The sequence below is a fragment of the Chiroxiphia lanceolata genome, chromosome 1 (assembly GCF_009829145.1).
Source record: "Chiroxiphia lanceolata isolate bChiLan1 chromosome 1, bChiLan1.pri, whole genome shotgun sequence".
Lineage (NCBI taxonomy): Eukaryota > Metazoa > Chordata > Aves > Passeriformes > Pipridae > Chiroxiphia > Chiroxiphia lanceolata.
This window is the reverse complement of record NC_045637.1, coordinates 23,627,816-23,651,017: the sequence shown is the minus strand read 5'-3', so window position 1 is coordinate 23,651,017 and position 23,202 is coordinate 23,627,816. Positions and strand designations below refer to the sequence as shown.

The 23,202-nt window shown below is 39.0% G+C and overlaps 1 protein-coding gene across 2 annotated transcripts in view; it reads left to right on the top strand.

Annotated features, from left to right (window-relative positions):
• Window positions 1-23,202, top strand: part of CPQ (carboxypeptidase Q) — a 154,551-nt gene that overhangs the window by 19,701 nt on the left and 111,648 nt on the right. For both annotated transcript variants that reach the window (XM_032706580.1, XM_032706589.1), the window contains exons 2-3: window positions 908-1,365; window positions 13,561-13,768. In XM_032706580.1, coding sequence (XP_032562471.1) covers window positions 939-1,365; window positions 13,561-13,768 — 635 coding nt within the window. In that variant the 5' untranslated portion in view covers window positions 908-938. The remainder of the gene's footprint in view (window positions 1-907; window positions 1,366-13,560; window positions 13,769-23,202) is intronic.

The following is a 23,202-nucleotide window of genomic DNA, read 5'->3' as shown; positions in this document are numbered from 1 at the left end:
ATAATTATGGTAATGATAATAATAATAAATAAAACCCAAGAAAAACAAGTGATGTACAGTGCAATTGCTCACCACCTGCTGAAGAATGCCCAGCCCATCCCTGGCAGTGATCACTCCCTTCCCGTCAATTCCCCCAGTTTGTGTACTGAACATGGTATGGAATATCCCTTTGGCCAGTTTGGATCAGCTGTTCTGGCTGTGCTCCCTCCCAGCTTCTTGTGCAGATCCTCACTGGCAGAGCATGAGACACTAGAAAGTCTTTGACTTAGGGTAAGCACTACTTAGCAACATCCAAAACATTAGTGTGTTATCAACATTATTCTCATATAAAATCCAAAACACAGCACTGCACCAGCTACTGAGAAGAAAACAAACTCTATCCCAGCTGAAACCAGGACACTGGGGGCATTAGATCTAAGTCACTCTTACATCTTTTTAGTGCAGTAGAAAGTGCTTTCCTGATGAGGAAGGTGAAGATTAAGCACTTTTATTCGTGAATGGTTTAGGAAAAGTTTTTGTCTGGATGTTTTGTGTAAAGAAAGACATTTGATTTGGCACTTCTGGCAACTTCTGCTCCAAATAGAAAGGAGATACAAAGCTCCTCCTGGATGGGAGCAGCCCTGGGTTTTGATTCAGTGAAGAATGTGATAATTTAAAGAGATGCAGCATTCCAAGGATATTTCTAAATACCACAACAAAGATTGTGACCAGTGGTCTGATTATCTTTTTCATTTGCTTTCAATAATTCTGTCTTCAAGTTGAGTTTACTTTCCTGCTAGTTCTGATCAAAGCATTTTCATGATAAACGGATTTATTTTCATTTCTGTCTGCCAATCCAAATAACAAAAAGTATTGCTGATACCTGTATAATTTTTTTAATATTTTTTTCTGTTTGCCTCTCCAACAGGCCATCTGTGAAAAAGAAAAAAGAGAAAAAAATGAAGTACTTCTTCCTAATATTTCTCATGAATTTATTATCACAGTATGCTGGGAAACCTTTAAGAAGAGATGGCAGTTACCCGAAATCATTTGAAGACATTAAAAATGAGATAGCTGGCTATACTGATATTGCTAAGGCTATTATTGATCTTGCTGTTCATGGAAAGGCTCAGAACAGATCCTATGAAAGATTAGCAGTTTTTGCTGATACCATAGGACCTAGACTCAGTGGCTCAAAAAACCTAGATGCAGCCATCAAATATATGTTCAGTGCCCTGCAGAAAGATGGGCTGGAAAATGTGCATCTGGAGCCTGTGAAAGTACCGCACTGGGAAAGAGGAGAAGAGTTTGCAATGATGCTGGAACCAAGGAATCAGAGCATTGCTATTTTGGGACTTGGGAGCAGTGTTGCAACTCCTCCAGAAGGTAATTCTTCCTTTTAGAATTACATATCACTTGCTTTTTAACACCAAACTGTATTACATCCCTTGTGGTTTTCTTCCTGCTGTAACAGTTCTGCAAAACAAGATGCTGTTTTTCTGGTGGATTTTTTTGTATGGCGTGGTTGTGAATGATGCAGTTTGTATTTATGAACTGGTTTTGTAGAATTAGAATTGATTCCTGAACTCACTCTCCATTAAGTCTATACCCTTTTGTTTAACACTGCTGAACCACATGGTCCTCCACTGCAGTTGATAGGAAAGAAGTTTTCTGTGGGGTGTTGAGTTGACATGTGATTTCTTCTTTTCTTGCCATGCCCTATCTTGCCAAGCTCAGCCCTTCACTTGGGTAAAAAACAAGACAGCAGGAAAAGGAGGAATATCTTGTGCTGAGCTTGGGAAGTTCCAGCTCCTTGCTATGTATGGCCATTGGTATCTGTGTCCTTTCCTTCCATTCCCCCTCTCATGCTCACCTTGGAAAGTCTTTATCATTTACCTGTTGTTGAACTGTGTGTTGCCTTTTAGTTGATAATGTACGATATGTTACTTGAGGAACAAGAATGACCATTAGCTGGGCTCAGCAAAATTCTGGTCTTTTGAGCCCCCCAAAATTAGCTTGCCTACAAACAAAATGATTTATAAGGCTCTCTTTTTGTACATACTGATGTGGGGCTTTCTCAGGATTTTTATTTAAAGGCCAGATGATAACCTTCTTCTATGACTTCTTTCCGTAAAAAACAGTAAACTTATTCGTAGACCACTTCAAAAGCATTCATATTCCTTTATGAGAAAATAAATTTAGTTTAGGAAATAAAAGATAACGTGATGCTCATAATTTTTTATGAATTGTAAATTTTTGTGATAGTGAGCTTTCTGTTTGAAATGAAACAATATATAAAAGCTGTTTTGTTTAGAAAAATGATATAGCTCTTCAAAATGCAAGTAAAACTGGATAATTTAAGACATGTTTCAAATAAATCATACTTGGTTTGCAAAATTGCTACTGTAAATTTTGTCTGAGTTATTCATGTTATATTGAGGTAAAGACATGCCTAAAATGCAAAACAACTAAAACCATTAATAATATTTGTTTGTACCACGATATGTGTAAGGTTTAGTGCTTTGATAGGAGAATATTTACAGCGAAGTTTAAGCCTACAACTTATTTTGTATCCTTTCCAGTCCTATTACAAGCTTCCCAAAAAGGAAACTAAAATTAAAAAGACATTTTTGGTGTTGAGCAAGTGTTACCGAACCTTCCAAGATAACCTGCAATTTAATCTTGGCAAACATCTTCACATCCCAAGAAGTCTGTTTTTTGTTTCTCTTTCTTAGCCATGTAGTTATTTGCACTTGCCTGGTTTTACTCCTAGGTTTGCCTTTTTTCTTTTAGAGAGATACTGAATTTACATGTTAAAAATGCTCACAGAGGCTGATCGTGTCCTACTTTTTCATCTATAAGGTTCTTATACTGGCAACTGAATGGTCAGGCTAGTACTTGTGGCTGGTAAGGCCTTGAAAGATAAGATTCTGTTATTCAGTGCTAGTTTATACTGAGTAATGTTTAAAAAGCCCACATTTATTCTTTCTGACATTTTTACTTTCCTCTGAGATCTACCATGTTTCTGAAGAGATGTACATGTTGGTACTAGAAGACTTCATGGCAGTGAGATCTCTCATGAAAGAGAGGGCAGTTTCTCACACTTGGAATAATTTTGATTAAATTACTTACCTTCTGATTTCTGACTATCCTGTTTGTGGCTGTTACAATTTCTGCTGGTCTCATCTTGTTCTGTGCAAGCTGGGACAGGTTTTTGTGCTTTAGAAGATTATGTGGGGTAGCTGGTGCCTGGTGAGCTCTTGGCTCTTGTTCTTCCAATTTCTGGGCTGTCCGCCTGGCTGATGGAAATTTCTGGTGAGGACTGCTCATCACCAGTCTCTCTGGGCAGCAGCATTGGAAGGTGTGCTGCTCAGAAAAGTGCCTGTCCTAAAACTCTCATTCATCCCAAGCATGGAATAAAAAATGTGTAGTTGCACATTAAAACCACTGCCTTATCACTTCTGAGATATATGTTCCCAGAAATGCTTCCTCTTCTGTAACCAGTGATTATCACTGTGCCTTATTCCTGAGAAAAAGGGATAGAAGGCCGCCCTAAATACCATCAGAAATATTGGAACAATTTCCCTCAGTGAGAGTCTATCAGCAGTTCTGATATGTCTTGTTTTAGCCAAGAAGCTGCAGGAATGTGAGTGTTCTGGTAATCAGAATAGTGCAACTTAACTGCTGTTGCTGCATGAGATCAAACTGGGGAGATCTGCTGCTGTGCTGAGCTTTGGCAGAGGCCAAGGACTCTCCATCAGATGTTGGCTCTATGATGGCTCCTGGGTTCCTTCACAGCTGCCTCTAAAGTGGACTATGCAGATCATCCCTGAAGTTGTTTAGTATTAACCTGATACTTATTGCATATTTTAAATCAGTGTTACTATCAATATATGTTTCAGACCCCTCAGTTTACAAACCACTTACTCTGTATAGTGCAAACAGATCCCTTCTGTGACATTACTGATGCCTACTTAGCACCAGAGGACAGCACTGGCTGGACTTCTTGTCTTTTAAGGTGGAGGGGTGGGGTTAAGATGAGAGAGGATGACTCCCCCATCCCAGCAGGAGGTACAGGAGACCATTTCTGGTTTTCTCATTTTCTCGGTTATGTCCTGTATTCCTCCCTTCCCATGATTTTTTACCCAGGTTTGTGACCTCATAAGCTGAGAAAACCCTATTGGCAGAAACTTAAAACTTGGTGCTGGACTTGGTGGTCCTTGGTGCCCTCAACTCCTCCTGGAGCTCAGCAGAGCCCTTCAGAGCTAATGCTCTGAGGGGCTTTTCATTATGATGGCAATAGCCTAATAGCGATTTAGAAACCTGTTTTTGGATGCTTGAAATTCAGGGTTTATTTTCCCTTCTGTCCGTGGAAATTCAAACCAGTGTTTCCTGAGAGTGTCCCGATGGCCAGAGCGCATGCTGGGGTTGCTTACTTTCCATTTCTGCATACACCATGTGAGTGTGGAAAAAAATCTGCAATCCTTCAGTGCAGGAATAGGAAGACCTAAATAGTATCAGTATCAGTATTTTAGCCTTGAAGTCCAAGCCAGAACTGACTTCATTATACCAGGAGTGTCTCTTCCTGCAGGTCTTCTATCTCACCCATTCCTATGGGGTTGAAAGCCTATTGGGATGTGGGCAGAGCTTTCCTCATTTATTTGATTTTATGAGGTTTTCTCACTTTAGCTCAGATATGGAACAGTTGGATGATATGCAGAAGGCTTTTCAGTACCTTGTGATCTTGTGGATAGAATTCTACTTTCTTCTTCATGACTGGGCAACATGCCAGGATGTCAAGTTTCCAGATTCCATCTGATTTACAGCAAAAAAAGGACAGTACAGAAAAGGTTAGATTTTCTATTGAAGAGGGAAGCTCCCCAACATTCTCCCTCTCGGTGTATTCCCAGATATGAAGGTGTTGGGTCAAAAAGAAAGTTTTCACTTACTTTGATCTCCTTACAATGAGGGAGTAACTTTACTACCTGTCTTAGTGACAGGGAAGAAGAAACATGAAACACAGAGTGACCTGGATTTCCAGAAGTCAGCAGAGACTGAAAATGGTCACCACCTCGAAGAAACAGATTCCTAGGTAACAAACAGTATTGAATGTTAGAAAGTGCTGGATGCTGGCAAACTGGAGATTTACCATATTTAGTCAATGTCCTTGTCTCGTTTGTTCCAACATTGGCAAAACATAAAGATATATATAGAGAGACTGTGTTGATTTCTGGTAGTACTGATTATATCCCCCAAATTCTGAGGAAAGTAGATATAATTGTTGCTTTGAGAATCCCATAATTGAAGGAAAGTAGTAGTTTAGCAGATGTTTGACCATAAAGTATCAAAGAATTCATATTTTTTGCATGTGTTTTAAAATGCACTTTTTTTACTCTTGACGGGTGACCCTGCCCTTTAATTTTATAGAAATTCTGACAAGCAAAACCAGCTCCAGAATGCAGCCTGCCTGAAATGTCTCCTTGAAAAAGGAGCAGTCTCTGGTTTTTTTGTACTGTTTGTTGCAGCAAAACTGAAATAACATAAATATGAAGATGATGCATTGGCAGACTTTTTCCTAGTCTTTATGTTCAAGTCATGTTTTTTTTTGTTTAACTGTCAACATTTGGTCCAATTGTGCTCTTGTGGAAGGTGATAGGAGTTTTGCACTTAGATAATATGAAAATAGTTACAGTCTGTTATGTATAAAATAGGGATAATACGTGTCTTGAAGTTGCTGAAGGTGTGTGCTGTTGCTGTAGGCTCACCATTATATTAAGCCAGGGCTGCTGCTGAAAGAAGCAGTCTGGCCCCGGTCCTGGCCAATCTGTTTTCCCCCCGGTGTTGACCCTCCTTTTTTTTTTTTTCTCAGTGGTGAAGTGGGTTAGGAAATTCAGCTAGATAAACAAAAGGCCAACAAAAAAAAAAGTTAACTTTAATGTGTATCAGAGGATTTACCTTTGAGTTGCCAACATCTTGGGTGGTCGCTGACCTACTGGAAGAAAAAGCTATCGTTCTGGAGGCACTTGAGTACCCCTTTGTCACGTGAAGGGTGGGAGTTCAGATTTTTACTCATCAGTCCCCCAGGAAAGTTGATACCTTGGTGTCCGATAGTCTGTCTGTGTCTTGTAAGGAGACCCTTCACCAACGGCTTAGCAAGATCAGAGGGTACTTTGACCTTGTTAGGGGGAACTCAACAGAGCCAGGACCGCTCAGCGGGTCCTGCCAAGGTGTTATCTGCCACCAGCAACTGCAAGGACTCACTTTAACAGTTTACGGAATAACACTTTTTATTAATACAAATTGTGGCAGATTAATAAGGTTTGAAGGTTGTTGGTGATAGTGTCTACTGCAAAAACATGTTTTAAAGCAATGTACTGATACACATATTAAGCAAGCACAAGCTCTGATATGAAGCAATCTAAATAATATGCTATGGGATAAGCAAAAGCTCTAGTCCTAAATGCAGCATTTAACGCGTGTAGAGCATATTTCTCACCCAAGGCGTCCCTCTGGGGGTGGAGAAGATAGACTCAGCCTGTTGACTGATCCCAGCAGTTTTGGTGGAGGTCTTTTCCCACTTTCCACTTATCCCCAACTCACTTTTATACTATTTTCTTTATGTTTGGGTGGAGTTTGAGTGACTCTTGTCATAAATACTTTTTATTTCTGATTGGTGTACCTAATGGGAGAGGGTGAGTGGTTGTGGTTTGGCACCCGAGAAGGGGATTCGACACGGTTGTTGGCTTCAGCAGCAGAACATCTTGATTCTCCCTTATCAGACAGGTACTGTACAGTCTTAGTACTGCAGTGTTCTCCCATTATGCTGAGATTAGAATGGAGGGGGGCCACGTAGTCTCCACTTCATTCCACACTCTGTTCTGTTTCTCTGAGCAGATGTTTATTGTTGTACTGGGGAGCATGTTGACCTCAGTCCATCCAGGGAGTTGTAGCTGCTTTTTACCTTAAAATTGTGAATCCCCTCTAGATTTAACTCTATCATCCCACAGCCTTTGATGAGGGGTTCAATGCTGAGAACAGGGGTTGGAGAGAGTTGTAGGCCTGAGACCACAGTGCATGGCAAAACCCTTCTTCTGCCTTCACTGGATCCCTCCTTTTTCGTGTGTGAGGAGCTATTGACTCACATCTTGAGACCATGAGCCTCAGTACTGGGTGCCTGGATTGTTTACTATTATTTACAGCAATGCTGCTTGTGGCATGGTAATTATGCTGTTGTTTTTCTTGGAATGTAAAAGATGACATCCATGAATGACCTCAGACACTGTGGTTTCCAGTGGCTCAGCATTTGGGCCAAAAGTTAGTGCAGTGGCATTTCAAAGATTCAGAGAGTAGGAGTAGCTATGTGGCTTTGAGGTGGACATGCTGTCTGGGAAGAAGTTGAATTCCAGTTGCTACTTTAACAAAGTGAAATTTGGATTGCCAATACCAAGAGATGGAATTTTCAGGTCTTTTTCCTTTTCAGTGTCACTGAGTTGAGGACAGGACTTGAATATGATTTTCTGCATGTGTGAGCTATGCATGCACTCTTGGATGGCACTGTTACCTTCATCCCAAAGGGTAGCCAGTGGTGACTGGCATCTTGACTCGCTAAGGAGGGAATGGTTGTCCTCAGTACTTCCTGCCTTGAGCACCTGTGTTCTCAGAAACTGACCTCTCTGGATCTTGTTCTTGAATACCTGATTCTCCCTGGACGTTGCATAGCAAGCATGTGCCCTGTGCAGGGCTGCTCCTGAGAGAACCTAACTTGTTGCCCTGCTCTTTTGGCATCCAAGGCTTTGTGGTGGGTGTTGGGTCCAACCCCTTTTCTGCTAGGATTTGCTGCTGCACAGTAAGCTACATGTTATTGACACCAAACTGTTCTAAGGAGATCCAGTACTTGCTGGAAATTGTAAGTCATATTTGTCAAAAATGTAATTATTTATGATGCTTATTTTTCTCTATGTTCTTCTTAAGGAATGACGCAATACGTTTAGTCTCTGTGCTGTGTATCAGAACTGAGGAGCCTCATATCCTTTTGGTTAACTCTCCTATGTAATTTTAGTTTCATGAAGTAATTATTTTTGCTGTTCCACAGAGTAGATGAGGTCACATTTTCCAGAAGTATTTTCAGATTTTACAAAATCTTTTTTCTCAATAAAAGCCCCTTTCTTCATTTCACAGTTCCCCTAAAATATTTAATGTTTTCTTCATGTTATAATTCTTATATCAATACATATTGATATGTGTTGACAAAGCAAATGTGTTTCTAGGTGGTAGAAATATTTCACATTTTCAGTGCATGCTGTAATTTTTGACAGAGAAAAAAAGAAGTGATGATATTAATCTTTCATTTGCTTCAGTCTGACATGAAACCTTAATTGGATGAGTTCATTACAGATGGAATTTGGGTTTGTTTTTGGAAAATCTAGTCGAATTGCATGCGGCATTGGGGGAAAGTCGAACTAATTCCTGGAGAGAGATGGAAAGCAACATGTTTTTAAAAGAACTATAATAGAAGCTGAGGGGAAAAACGTTTTCTGAGCTGATTTTAGAGGGTGCTGAACTTAAAAAAGGATATAATGCCAGGTCCTAATCTCACTTACCTTTGAATATATTTGCCTTTTCTGTCTACTCCCCAAGACCTTCTTTCTTTTGACCTGTTTCAACAACTACCTTTTTCTCTCCAGACATATATATCTAACTTTGAATGTGCAGCTCTATCCTGTGACCCATGCAAAAAAAAAATCTAGGTTCTCTGTGACTCTATGAAAGAAGCTACCTTGCAAATGGGCACAGGACAGTGCTTGTGGGCCATATCTGAAAGAAGCAAAGGCATGGTACTTTTATCTTGGGGAGATGATCAGCATCTGAAGGATAATGGGATTAGCCAGGCTGAGGGCAGAAAAGCTTGGGGCTACTGCCTGTATGTGCTTGGGGTTGGCATGGAATACATGCCTTGATGCATCAGCTACCAGGCTAAAGTAGCTTTGTGGGGAGAGCTGAGGGAAACAGAGAAATCTGGGAAGTGGCAGCCACCCAGGAGATAGGTGAGATACAAGGGTACTCTGATATTGCTGGTCTGTGAGGCAGGGCTGCCATCTTCATGCACTGTGCTTGTGGCCTGTTTTTGCTCCTACTCTCTCCTGCTCTACCTTGACGAGATGTATTGATTTCCTGTTCTGATGTCCTGATGCCTGGTTCTGATGAATGAGGTGGTAGCACTCTGTCTCCCTCTTGCTCTCACGACTGCAGATGCCAGGACATGTTTCAGATATATCTTCTCCAGTTTCAAATTTTCCACAATTAGATGTTTTCTTGACTTTTTGTGTTGATATTTCAAGGCAGTGTCTTATGCTTAGGTTAAAAAATTTTAAATATATAATACACAGGGAAGTTTTGTGGAGACTTAGTTGATACAGTTTCCAGCTTCGTTTTGTCTAGGCTTAAAATTACTGTATTTTAATTGTTTTAAGCATAAATTGCTTTGCTCATCACTGTATTTATTTGACAGTGGCAGCTTCAGTGCATGTGGATCAGTAGCATCACTGTCCCATAGTGTGATTTGTAAGACAAATTGTAATTATTACAATAGCAGTGTGCAGTAAATGAAGTTTGAGAGGTACATAGGTGTGAGTTGTTTGCTTGCTGCTATTGAAAAAAATGTATTGTCAAAGTAATGATAGCTGCATTTGGCTTTGTAACCAGATATCCAAGGGACTGATGCTATTAACTGGATGACAAAAATGAGACTGGGGGAAAAAAGAGAGTAAGACCATAATTAAGTAATGAGGAAATTGGTATCCAGTAAGATTAAACAGTATGCAAATGATATTTCTTTCTGGCTTTACTAAATTCTTTTAATACAGTAATAGATTGTAACTAACTTGATTAAATTTCTGTGTGTTTATGAATACAGTGTTTCTAGGATAGTAATAAATAAAAACCAATAGAGACTGGGTTCACTAATCTCAGGAATTCCTGATACTCGATATGGTAAAGTTTGGCCCTGTCTTGCCCTAGTGTGGCCAGGAACATCAATATTCCATACGAAATGTCCTTGAAGTTTTAATAGAGGTTCATCAGGTTTTAAAATCTGATAATAAGGTGGATTTTCCTTTTTTTCTTACTCTTTGCTGAAACTTGTTACTAACACAGACTGATGCATAGCTCTAGATACTAATGTGACTTAAACATTCGCTGCATTTAATCTTGGGAAGGATAAGTTACCTTGTGAGGAATCCCCTTTGAACTAATTTATTCCTTGCATCATTGCTGGCAGGCAAGCAGGTGCTAGGAGGGGACTCTTCAGACAGAATTGTTCATGCCAAGAATCAGACTTCTTATATATGGCAATGTTACAGACAGCTGATTTACAGATGCTTTTATATATATGCATGTGTGTGTGTGTGTGTATATATATATATATATAAATGGACTTTCTGCTTTCTGTAGCTAATAAAGAGTAACTGTAATCAGTCTTGTGTTCATCCTGCCTGTGACAAATTTTAGATTGCTAATGTGTACCATGCCATTTATTTCAACTGGCAATGTGATCATCAAAGTTGTGGCATATTCAAGTTTTTAGGTAGAAATACACATTTCAGTGTACAAAGAACTTTGTAAAATGTAATTTTGTTGATAATGGAAAATTGCTGTCTTGTGCCCACCATTAACACCCTTCCTGTACCTTAATTCTCAGAAATAACAGGGTGCAATTTACTGTTTAATAGGAGAAATGAGAGGAAACCCATAGTACTACCTAGATTCTTTTGCTCACTTGCCCAACACACCAATATGTATCACACAGTGAGATCAAATAGTCTTCAGCTTTATACAGATCATGTTCATAATTCTGTCTTCTGCGCTTCATGCCTTTTATTTATCTAATTCCCCAAATATTCTGTATTCATCTCTTGAATGTTATAATCTTTATATCTTGCTTAAGTAAGCAGGCGATCCATCTCCCTCCTTATATGGGTTTTCTGAAGAATTCTGTTCAATAACACACAGCCAAGCTCTGGATCAGTTAATGATGGAAGTAAGAAAGAGAGAGATCAGCTTTTGACACAGGAAGCAGAGCCGTGAGGCACTGAATTGGTAGAAGATGCTAGGGTAGAGTTTTGTTAATTTGCTTAAAGGCTCAGTAAGGTGAGGCATTTCCTGTTTCTAAGGGGAATAACTCATTCTCCTTAATCTGTTGAGGTTTTTGTTTCGTTTCTTCTTTTACACAGTAGGTCGTAGAGTGGTTTGTGTATGTGTGTCCACATATTTGTTTAAGATAAACATTACTCTTGTCACTTCAATAGAAGAGTCTGAAATGGTTTTAAATGGGACTAAAATGCAAACGAGTGATTGAATTAATCAGAAGTTACACAAGAGTGAAGTTTTACTTTGTTACGGAAAGCACTGTAACTGATGCTTTCTGTATACTGTGCTGCCATTAAGTTAAACTAGCAACGACAGCCTCTGTTTTGTTTTGTCAAAGGATGGCTTTATTTAGCTTCTTTGGGATCATTCAAAAGTAGAGATACTGAGCTGGAGTTTGCAGCTCTCTGTTCTTTCCGGTAGCTTTAATTCCCACAGAGCTCACTGTGCAAACTCCTAATGCCTGTCATCTAGGAAGGGCCATAAATTTACTTCTCCGTGATATTTCCTAGGAATTACAGATAGTTACTAACTGTCTGTAGCTTTCTTTAAAAAGCTTTCAGAGTTGGTGTTTATTCATGAATGCAGTAAAGTAATGCCCGGAAGAGTTACGCTCCTCATTTTTCTTGACCAATAGTCACTAATACGTGTGTCCTTCCAGTGCCTGCTGCACGATCCAAGTGGAGCACTGGGAAAAGCTCATATGAAATTCAAATTGCAGTATCAACCTACTGAGACCATGACTTTTCTTGTGGAAAATGAAATTTTGCAGATACTTGGCTTTATTTCCAGTGGCAGGGTTTCATACCCAAAATGATCCTGTTGCTGGGATGTTCCTTAGCTGGGCAGCTGAACCTGCCATTCATTACAAGCAGCTGGGGTCTGTTAGTATGCTCACCTACCTGCCAAAGGCAACTAGTAAAATTTGAAGGTGATTCTCTGGTTTGCCTCTCTTAAACGATGCCAGGTAAAGGTAAGAATCTGAATAGTTAAGATTTGTACACCTCTGACACTAGGGTATTTCTGTAGATAAAAGTCATAGGCTTTTGCTGTAGCAGTAGATGTCTACTACCCTCTTAGTAGTGAACTCTAAAGAAACCAAACTTTTGTGTGGAATGGTTTTGAAGTGTGATTTCATCTTAAAGAAGCCATGAGCCTGGACAAACTGGTGCTGAGAGAGATTACCTTCCTATTTTGCTAACAGTTCTCACATATTACAGCCTCAAATACAAGTCTTTGAAATCCTCTAAATAATTCTTATACAACATACACAAGCAAACAAGCAAAAAAAAAAAAAAGGAGGACTTTTCCAAGGAAAATCAATTTATTCTTAAAAATATGATAGTTTCACTTCTTTGACAAATCTTTGCTAGACATTTTTTATTAGTTTTGGGTTTTACTGATGTGTTTTGTGACTTTTGGTGAAATATATAATGCTAGAATTTCAGGCATCCATTACTACTTCTACATTTAGAAGCAGAGAACCAGCCCATGTTGTTAAGCAGTCTCTACTTATCTCTGTTACCAATCAACACAATTGGATTTTAAGCACAGTGGTCATTTTAATGAATTACTTCTCAAATGCTGTGAAATATAGTTCCTCAGTTAATGTCCTAAAAAGTTAGAAGGGTTCTCTGGCTTTGGGGAAAACTACTTAACTATAACATTCTTTGTGTTTTCAAGCAAGATAATACAGAAATTTAAAACTGTTCCAACTATTAAAAATTAAGAGCTGAGTGGAATCTAACTTACCATGTGTAAATAGTTCTGCAGAAGTACCTGCCTGTGTTTTCTGAATCATAACTGGGACATATGGAAAATCTGGAAAATCTCCCAGAAGGGCATCCAGTAGAAATGCAGTATTCTACTGAATTAAATATGAAGAAATAATAATAACAATAACAATAATAATGCGTACTGCAAAATATCTTTGAAACTGCAGAGATTTAATTATTTAATTTATGGATTAAATAATTTTATAAGTGTTTCAGTCTAAAAATATGTGTTTCCAGTTGTCTTATGTTAAACTAAGTTGTTTAGCAACATATCAAAACATTTCCATGAAAAGATTACTATCTTTTTTTTTAATTAATCCCATAGGCAGCTTTTGCAAATGTTTTTGTACTATAAATGATTACAGTGAGGCATTAAAGCACATTCAGAGAACAAAATTCCCCCTGTATATCCTTCTTGCCCTTCAAATTATGTTTTAATACCAACCTGATAGCAGGGTTTACAGAACCGTGTGGACTTGCTCAGGGTGCTATTACATATATTTAGTAGCAATCCCTGGTGAAGTATTTCACATAGTCTTCCGGTAAAAAATTAAATCTCTGATTTCTTGAGTTCTGCACAGTCCATGCTTTTCTGTCTGTTAGAAGTGGCCATAGGAGAGCTATAGGACAGCAATGTTAAAACCACTGTAATGCTTTCTTTCAGGACTTACGGCAGAAGTCATAGTGGTAGCCTCTTTTGATGAACTGCATAAAAGAGCTCAGGAGGCCAAGGGGAAGATTGTTGTCTACAATGAACCTTTCATCAGTTATGGTGAAACTGTGCAATACAGAGTACGGGGAGCAGTGGAAGCTGCTAAAGTTGGAGCAGTGGCCTCCCTCATTAGATCTATTACTTCTTTTTCTATTCACAGGTAAGCATTTTTCTCTTTTCTCCCTGTAACTCATATTTCAGCCCTTTAGTTCACATGTCTTTTCTGGGCAGGCATTTTTGTTCTCTATAACTTAAACATTGCCAGTTACGAGTGGGTGTTTGGTTTAAAACTGTTGTCTGCACAATAGTTCTTTTCCCTGGTGCTTTGTCATTCTTTTAGAATGTTTTAATTTTTATGCTACTGATCCAAATTTTGTATGATATTTGTTTTAAAGAACTTCCAACATTCTTAAGACTGCCCTAAATATTCTGACATCAACCAAAACCAAATGTCTTTCCTGACAACATGTATCAGACTGTCAGTGATCCTATTAACTGGTTATTCTGTATGTTTGACTAGAATGTGAGTGTACAGTTTTCAATGTATTGGTCATTTTCCTAGCATGAGGCTGACTTGTACTACATGAAGGAGTAGTCTGCCTTCAATGTAATTATTTAAAACACTTTAGCAGTAAGGCTTGTAATTCTCACACTGCTTTTTAAGTTTTTACTTTTTTTTTTTTAGTATTTTTAGATGTCTTAGTACATTACTTACTTATCACCTCTTATGTTACTGAAACAATATTTTTCTAGTTTTCTGGTTGATAACAAAGTTCTTTATTTTATCTAGAAATTTATCTATTGTGAAAAACATTAATTGAGGCATAGAGAGAAAATGGAGAGTAGTCCATCCATAAAGTAAAAGGCTGACAGATGCACACCATTCTTTAACATAGTATTTTTTCAAATCTTACACAGTTATTGGTGAGCTTAATGCCTGCAGTGATCTTTGTATAGTAGCCTGCTGGCTGTGGCGAGGGTTCTGGTCAGGCAGGCCCAGACAGCAGAGCTGGACTGAGGACTGCAAACTGGACAGACCCATCTCCCTGCCCAGCTTCTCGTACCTGAGCAGGATTGTAAGGGGCTTTAAGTGGTGCCAGACACAAAGCTTGACTGCGTAAACTGTAGAGCTCTGTTAATAAAACCACTTAACGCAAGACAGCATGGAAGAAAACATGCAGTTTATACAACAGGTACTGTATTTTGTAACATCATTCTTTCTTTGGCACGTATGTGTTGAGAACAATACAGATCATTTATTCCTCCTTCTATTTACCTGGTAACTGTACCCACAGAGGAGTCATTGGCAGTAGCAAATCTGACCCCAGAGGTGTGCCACATTGTAACCTGGAATTGTATTCTGTTCAGATAACACCATGGTTTCTTTATGATCTCTGCTTCTATGTTTTCTTTCTGCAGAAGTCTAGGCTGGTAGGTGGAAAAGGTCATAACAGCTTTGGGTCTTTCTTGATGCTGGAACTGGGAAGTTGCTGGGGCAGGCACGTGGAGACACGCTTGATTCCACTGTTTCACAGAGAACATGACTGGTCACATCTCAGCAATATGAGAAGTGTGCAAGCTTCATCATTTGAATGCTTCAGAGAGTCAGAAACCATTAATGCCAACTGACTGTCTTGGAACAAATGCAGAGAACAGCTCTGCATGTGTAGAAACTATGTAGAAACTACCAGCCTTTTTATATGCTTGACCTGGTTTCAGCTGGGATAGAGTTTGTTTTCTTCTTAGTAGCTGGTGCAGTGCTGTGTTTTGGATTTCACATGAGAATAATGTTGATAACACACTAATGTTTTGGATGTTGCTAAGTAGTGCTTACCCTAAGTCAAAGACTTTCCAGTGCCTCATGCTCTGCCAGCGAGAATCTGCGCAAGAAGCTGGGAGGAAGCACAGCCAGAACAGCTGACCCAAACTGACCAAAGGGGTATTCCATACCATAGGATGTTATGTTCAGTGTGAAAACTGGAGGGGATTGATGGCTGGATGGGGCCAACCACTGCTTGGGGATGGGCTGGGCATTGTTCAGCAGGTGGTGAGCAACTGCATTGTGCATCACTTGTTTTTCTTGGTGTTTATTTATTTGCTGTCGTTTATCTTGTGGGTTTTTTTAATTACAATTATAATTTTTATTATAATTTTTTTTTCAACTATTTAACTGTTCTTACCTCAAGCCATGACTTTTTGTTCTTCTTTTTCTGAGTCTCCTTCCCATCTCACCTCGGGGTGTAGTGAGTGAGCAGTTGCATGGTGTTTAGTTTCCAGTTGGGGTTAAACTATGAAAATGCTACATATTCCCCTAAAGAAACCAACATTACCTGTTTAAAATGCTTCCTCAAATATAAAGCACTTGATTCAGATACTACCCAAACTATTTCTAGTGTATTTCTTGGCGATGAACAAATGTGATGTTTATGATATATTTTAAAAACTTAGAATTTTCTAACATAGTTCATAGTAATGAACAGATAGATAGTACAATATATTTCAAAAACAGTTTTATGAAAAATTGTATGTTTTAAAATAGTCTTATTTGGTATCATCACAGAATATTGCAATCTATAATGTGTTGATTTACTGAAAACCAGAAGATGATCTGTCCTGCCCATAGTTATGGTGCTGTGCAGAAGGTTCATGAGAGTGGCTCTTTGTATGTTTTGTTTGCCAGAGTATCTATGGAAGTCAACTTAAAATGTAATGAAAAATTTAGAGATGAGGAACAGAGATGGAGACTGAAGGTAGACCTGTTTATTAGGTCTAGGTATGGGCATTACAGCTATTTCAAAATTGAATGAAGAGAGGAGAAATAGATGCCAAATGTATGTTTGTTTAGAAGTATTGAATCCTTAATTGAGACTGGGAGCTGAGGTGTCATTCCCAAAACCAAATTCAAATTTAGACTCCGCCAGGGAGCATTTTTTCACTAAGTGAACTTTCTGTACTCTCTTCATTTACCTTCACTTAGGGTTTTTTTGGATGTGGAAGTGATTGATTTATCTATTTTTTCCTATAATATGGAAGGTATTCAGGTCCAGCCCGTCACTTCTGTTACTTGCTTTTGACTAGATCTGTTTGTCTTGTTTTTAACAAATAGATATTGCTGTAGGCAGGATGGATTTTCTTATCTCCATGCCTTCTCCTATGTTTTCTCTTAATCACCAGCTGTGTGTCTTCCTTGTCTATCCTACCAGTGCGCTGTGCTGGATGGACTATGTGCTGGATTTGGTGCTTCTTATCAGTCTTTGTCTGGGGCACTGTTTGTTCAAGTTACTTACCTTTTTGATTAACTGATGGGAACTACTGTGCTGCTGCATGTGTTAGAAGGATGAGAGATGAAAGGTAAAAAATAAAAGGTTTCTAAATGTTGTGAAAGTAAATCTTGCATTCTTGCAATTTGTATGCTGCTGCTTTGTTGACCAGAGCTTTTACTTCCTTGGCCGGTGTTTACATATTCGCCAATAATATGAATAAATGATAATGGGATCGTGGAGTTTTCTAAAACATCTTGGAAATGTCTTAAATATCCTCCTTCTCACACTGCACTATCCTACTTTGATCGGGTAAATGAAAGCTGAAATATCACAATTTTTCCTATGCTGTATCAGCTTTGGTGGATTTTTTGGGGGAGGGTTATTTGTTTGAGGGGTTGGTTGGTTTGTTTTTCAAATATTTCACTGCCTTTTGGACAGGGGACTGCTTATTTTTATTTACTTACTCTCTTTGCTGAAACAATGTAAGCCAATCTGTGGTGTGATTTCTAGGTAATCTTGCAATGTGAATAATACTGATCGGTTAAAACTAGGTACTTTCAAGTAGATTAACATCTTAGGCTTATTAGGGCTCATTATTAAAGCTTACTGACAAGACATAATTGATGAAATCACAACATGAATTAAATCACTGTTCTCTTGCTGATAACTTGGTGGCTGTTCCTTGTTTCAGAGATGGCAAGTGGCTGCCACATTTTCAAGGGCAAAAAGCGTGAAGGGAATCTTTGACCAGTGATTATGTGACAGCTTATTTTTCTTTAAGGTGTGGTAGTATAGCTATGGAGTGAGTGAAGTGCCCTGGGGGCTCAGGCAGGTAAGAAGGGATGAACTTGATTATACTCTGGAAAACTCATTGATGTGTTTGTATTAGGGTTCATGACACTCACTGGTGACAGTGAAGGACTTGAAGTATTTGCTGTTGAGTTCCAAGAAGTAGATTAATTTATTTAGGGCAGCATTGCTAAGTGAATAGGAGACAAAATCAGCAGTTGCATCCTTCCTGACATGTTGGCACTAGTTACATGGTTGGTATTGCGATGTTACGTGGCAGTTGCGTCTCGTGGCATTGTCTGCCTCTTGTGTTAGAGTGAAATGCTACTATATAGGTACCGTGTAAGAGTGGGGGGTTTTTTACTTAGGAGAAGGTCACTGTAATTAGTACGTAATTTCATCTGATTCCAATTCTTGGAAGGGTGGAAGGGACATATTCCACTAGACCAAGCTGCCCAAAGCCACATCCAGCCTGGCCTTGAACACCCCCAGGGATGGGACATACACAGCTTCTCTGGGCAATCTGTTCCAGTGCCTCACCATCCTCACAGTGAAGGATTTGTTCCTAATATCTAATCTAAACCTGATCTCCTCAATTTTGAAGCCATTCCCCATTGTCCTACACTACAGGCCTTTGTAAAAAGTCTCTCTCCATCATTCTTGCAGGCTCCTTTTCCCCGTAATAATTTCTTGAAGCACTGGCAATTTGGCGGTGAAGTGTTTTAACACAGATATTGAAATGTTTAAACACGGATATTAGGAGATAAGAGTAACAGAACTATTTTTAATGAACCTTCTCAAATAATCTGTATTATTATAATCACTCAACAGTATCCAAGTTATTTGGCCTTCTGTAGAAATCTGAATACTTACTTTTTTTGCTTTAATAGCTTGGCTGTGCTGAGATTAATAATCTTGTAGAAGTTAAAATAATACATACATTTACTATTGTATACAATAAACCGATGAGTGTTCCCAGTTTGTAGTGGATGTTTTTTGCAGTAAAAATACTCAATTTACAAGGCATGGTTAAAAAAGTGATTGTAACAAGCTAGCCTGTTTTCTTTTGCTTCCTAGCTGTACATTTTTGAAACATTTCATAAATAAAAAAGGTATCCTTTAGCTGTTGAAATGGTCCAGTATTTATCCTGTGGTGAATGTACTCTTATGAATCTGAAACTTTCAGTAAATCCTTCTGTTTCTCAAGAACCACAGATCAGATAAAGTTGTAACACTGTGTCTTGTAATAATAACTCCTTTAAGGGCTCTGGAAAGAAGCAAAACTGAGGGGTTTTTTGAGAACTCAAAAAAAGTTCCCAAGTATCCTCAGAGATAAATACCAAGACCCCAATTTTTTTTTTTTTAGTACTGCAGAACAATCTCTCCAAAATACCAGAAATTCAACAAACAACATATTACAAGACCAAAATAGACCAAGTAGTACTTCAACACAGTCTGGAGACTGTTAACAAGGACGCATACTTGGTCAAGTTCTTTTCTTTTTGGACTAAGTTCAGCATCTTATCTGAAATAAGTATTTTCCGTCGCTTTCTCTCCCCTTCTTCAGGCTATGGGTGTCCAAGACACAAGGTCTGCTTGTGAAGCTCAAATAACTCTAATCAAAAGCTTTGTCTGGGTGAAATATGAATTCATAAACGGCACAGTGCAACTCAGGATTTGTGGCTGAGGTTGCATAGATAGCCCAAGTCAGTGCATAATGACACAATTAAGTGCTGGCATGGCAAGGCTGGTATATCATCTCATGGAATGTATGTGAATTTGAAACCCATTGCTTTTCCATTATCCTAATTTCCCCTTTTTGTAACTTCACTTTAATTTTTTTATGTATAGTCATGTATGCCTTTTTGTATGTACATTGTTTTCCTTTGTATTCCTGACTGCTTTGTAGACAGTTCATTCCCTTCTCAATCTTGCTGGCAAGTATGAGTTAGGGGCATTTTTCAACTGTCGGGTGCCAGTGCAGTGAGTTCTTACCACATCACCTCTTCCTAATGCTTGGTCTGCTGCCTTTGGTTCCAGACATGAGAATTGCTTGCTAGGGAGATCTTCCTCCTTTCCCTAAAACTCCTTGTCTGTGGAAAGTAAGGGCTTATTCACATCAGTAGTGACAGACACATTCAATTTCCTCTGCTCACTCTGCCATGTTTTCTGAATTCTGGGATGGTACAGTAGTTTTAGTAGGATTTCTTTTGCTTTTTGGTTGTGTTTTTGATTGTTTGGTTTAGGTTTTTGTTTGGTTTTGTTTGTTTTGATTTTTTAATAGCAAAAAGATGCACCTGGCCTTTAAAATGGGTGTTCTGTCTTTGTATCCTCTAATTGTGTCATGAGCCCTGAAGGCTCCTTCCCCTCCTGTTCTGCTGCTCCTTCCACTGTAAATGCCAGTATACCTAATTTTTTGCTACCATCTTCGGAGTCTTTCTTCATGTGACCTGTTCTGCTGTCCATAGAGGGGAAGAAGTGCCATGTCTCTGTGGGATTGTATTTCAGCTGGTAAGCACTGGCTAGGACTTGTGTGTGAGCATGAGAGCAGTTTGCTGTTACTAGGGGACTCAACATGGTGTGACCTGAGCCCAGCCTACTCATGAGGTCGGGTCCCTGAGCGTCTTTGTTGCTCTGTGTGCACATGATCTAGCAAAGCAGACCTGTATTCCCTTTCATGTGTCATAGGCTGGGAGTCACGCAGGTGAGACAGGTCACTTTGCCCTAGAAAGCCGCCCCTGTTGGCCATTAAATGACCTGGACCACCAGCTGTTATTTTCAGCCAAAAAATCTTGACATATATGTAAATTTCTAAAACTTGACCTACATGCTCAAATAACTTCAGGAGCCTTACAGCTTAAACACTTCATTTTTACTACCTCCTTTATTTTGATTACTTAATAAACAGAACAATTGCTGTGAACAAGCAAGCCTATGGTAGCACAAAATAGTTTTGTCATCACTATTTTTTTGGTAACAGTACCAGCTGTAGCATGGCGGTGGTCATCCAGATTAATACTCAACTAAAAAAAATCATCTTTCCTCAGGCATTTGAGTTTAATTAAGATTGTTTGCTGTTTCTGCCTGTTGAAATGAAAAGAATGAAAATGGTTCATATGTACAAAGTGAAGTAGAAGTTTTTGAATAGATAGATTTTGTAAGTTTTTACTTAATTTCCGTCTTTTCACTCAGTATTGGTGTGCTCCTTTTTCTGATCTGCCTATAGGACCCCGGTGACTACAAGATTTTCTGGGCTGCTGAAGCTGTGCAGCCTCAGTGGCATATCTGGCCGTGCTCAGGGGCCAGCCTGTCTGATGGCCACAGGGTGTACAACTGGAGAGGAGCCGACACATAACATCTCTGGCCACTTGTACAGGCTTAATGTGTGTGAGCTGCCAGTGCCCTGGGTGCATTTGAATTTTGGGCCCCCTCTTCAAGTGCCGTGTCAGTTCAGGAATTTGCGGTTACTCTGGCATTTGGCCTGTGAGCACATGTGGTATGTGAGTTGAACAGTTCTGTTCAGTCCTCTCAATTTTTTTCTTTGCTTCTAATTAAACTAGCCTTGGGCTCTCAGGTCTGAAGGGGTAGTCCATCTGTAAACCTGCTTCCTTGTTTTTTGGTTAATAAAATAAACTTGTGTCTTGTCCTCTTGGGATTAGGGATTGGTTGTGCAAACTTTTTCCTCTTCTTATTGCAAATCATTTTTACATCTTTCAAAACAAAAATCCTGGTGTTGCAATGGAGTTTTTATATCTGATGTTATAATTAAAGGGAAAACCACTTTAAAAAAAAGTTGCATTAAAGATTTAGGTGCAACAGCTGAGACTTAGCATGTGTTGAGCCTTGCTAGGTGCACTTGCTGAGAACATCTGGTTTAGTTTCATCAGAGAGGGATATAACTCTGGTACTCAGAGTTGGTGATCGGGCAGCCAAGGGTTTTGGGAGGTTCACTTTATTCATACTAAAAGGCTAATATGGACATACCACATAAGCCATTTAAGAAATTCACATGACTTATGTAATAATTTAAACTGTTTATGATGTAATTTCTGTACTAGTGGCCAAAGATGTGCCCTCTGTGATATAAAGATTTGCTTCATCAGTGCAGGTTGTGGTTCTTGATTATCAAATGGCAATTCCAAGAGGGAGTGCAGGGACAGAGACAAAGCTTTCTGTAAGTCAGGGAGGATAAACTTAGGGATACTCACTGCATGCCAGCCAAGTAAGTCTTCTTGATGCTGATGTGTACATTAAATCAAACATTATTATTATTATTGAAATCTTTTTATAGAAATGACTAAACCAGATTACCTTTTTGTCAAGAAGAAACACTGAGAAAGATGTGTTTTGAAGGGAGAAAATTACTGTTACTTTTCCAGAAATGCTATTCAAAGGATGTCTGGGGTGCGAGACATATCTCTGAGTGTAAAAGTAAACTGTTTCTATATCCCTTGAGTAAAAAAAATTGACTAATTTTACCTTCTTTTTCCACTTCTAAGCTGGTATCTGGAATTTTCTGTGATTGCTCTCAATGCTATTTTCTTTGGTCCTGGTGCATACTGTGATAAGGATTGCCACCACTCCTGCTTCCAGGGAGTTGGCTCTTGTTGGAAGTAATGAAAATAAAGAGTTTGCCCACATTATGTGTGGATCTGATGCCTTAATTTATTTGCTCAAGAAACTTTCTTTGCTTTTTACCATCTTTCAGTGAGAGAGTACCTAGTCTTATTATGGCCTTGTGTTTTCAAGTGAGTTTTTTCCTCCTCAGCATGTGAGTTTTAAGTGCACAGGGGGAGGGAGTGAATGTGTGTTTTGAAGAGTTATTTCCTTTCAGTAGGAAGGAGAATGCAGTTGTGGTCAAGGTAGTTTAGAACTGATCTCTGAGAGAATTGGAAAACGGATGAACTTGACTCTGCCCTGCTTGATATTCTGCATGTTGACTTTTAACACTGCAGAATTTTTATAAAAATAGTCTCTTTCTGAGTAGGCAACATCTTCATCTGCTTTGCACAGGCTTGAGGACTGCACAAGGCATAAAGGCAGCAAGAACTTGGGTGATAAGTGTAGAAATGCCACAGTAGTGCTGTAGCACAACTGAAGAAATCAGGAAACACCACTGATTATTCGTGAACATTTTTCACTTATGGGTTTTGTATAGCAACAATAGTTGATCATAGGAAGCATCTCAATGAAAGACTGTCCTAAAGCAATATCCTGAGGCAATAGGATACAGCAGTATTGTCTCCTGTCCTACTAAGTGAGCAGCAAACAAGGATGAAACCCTTGTTTGTGGTGTAGAAAGAGGAAATAAGAGCAGACCATGTTTTATAAGTCTCTGGGGAGCTTGTGGAAGGATTCTAGTTATATTTTATAGCACTGTGCATGTTGTCTTGCTGCCCTTAGAGATATGAATTGGTGGTGTGCTGTGGGATTTATTTTCTTACCCTGCACTTAGAGGCTTTCCCTCCAGGGTGTCTGTATATGTTGTTGACTGACAATTTGTTAATTTTTACTTTGTTTCCTATGTTCCCTTAAGACCAGC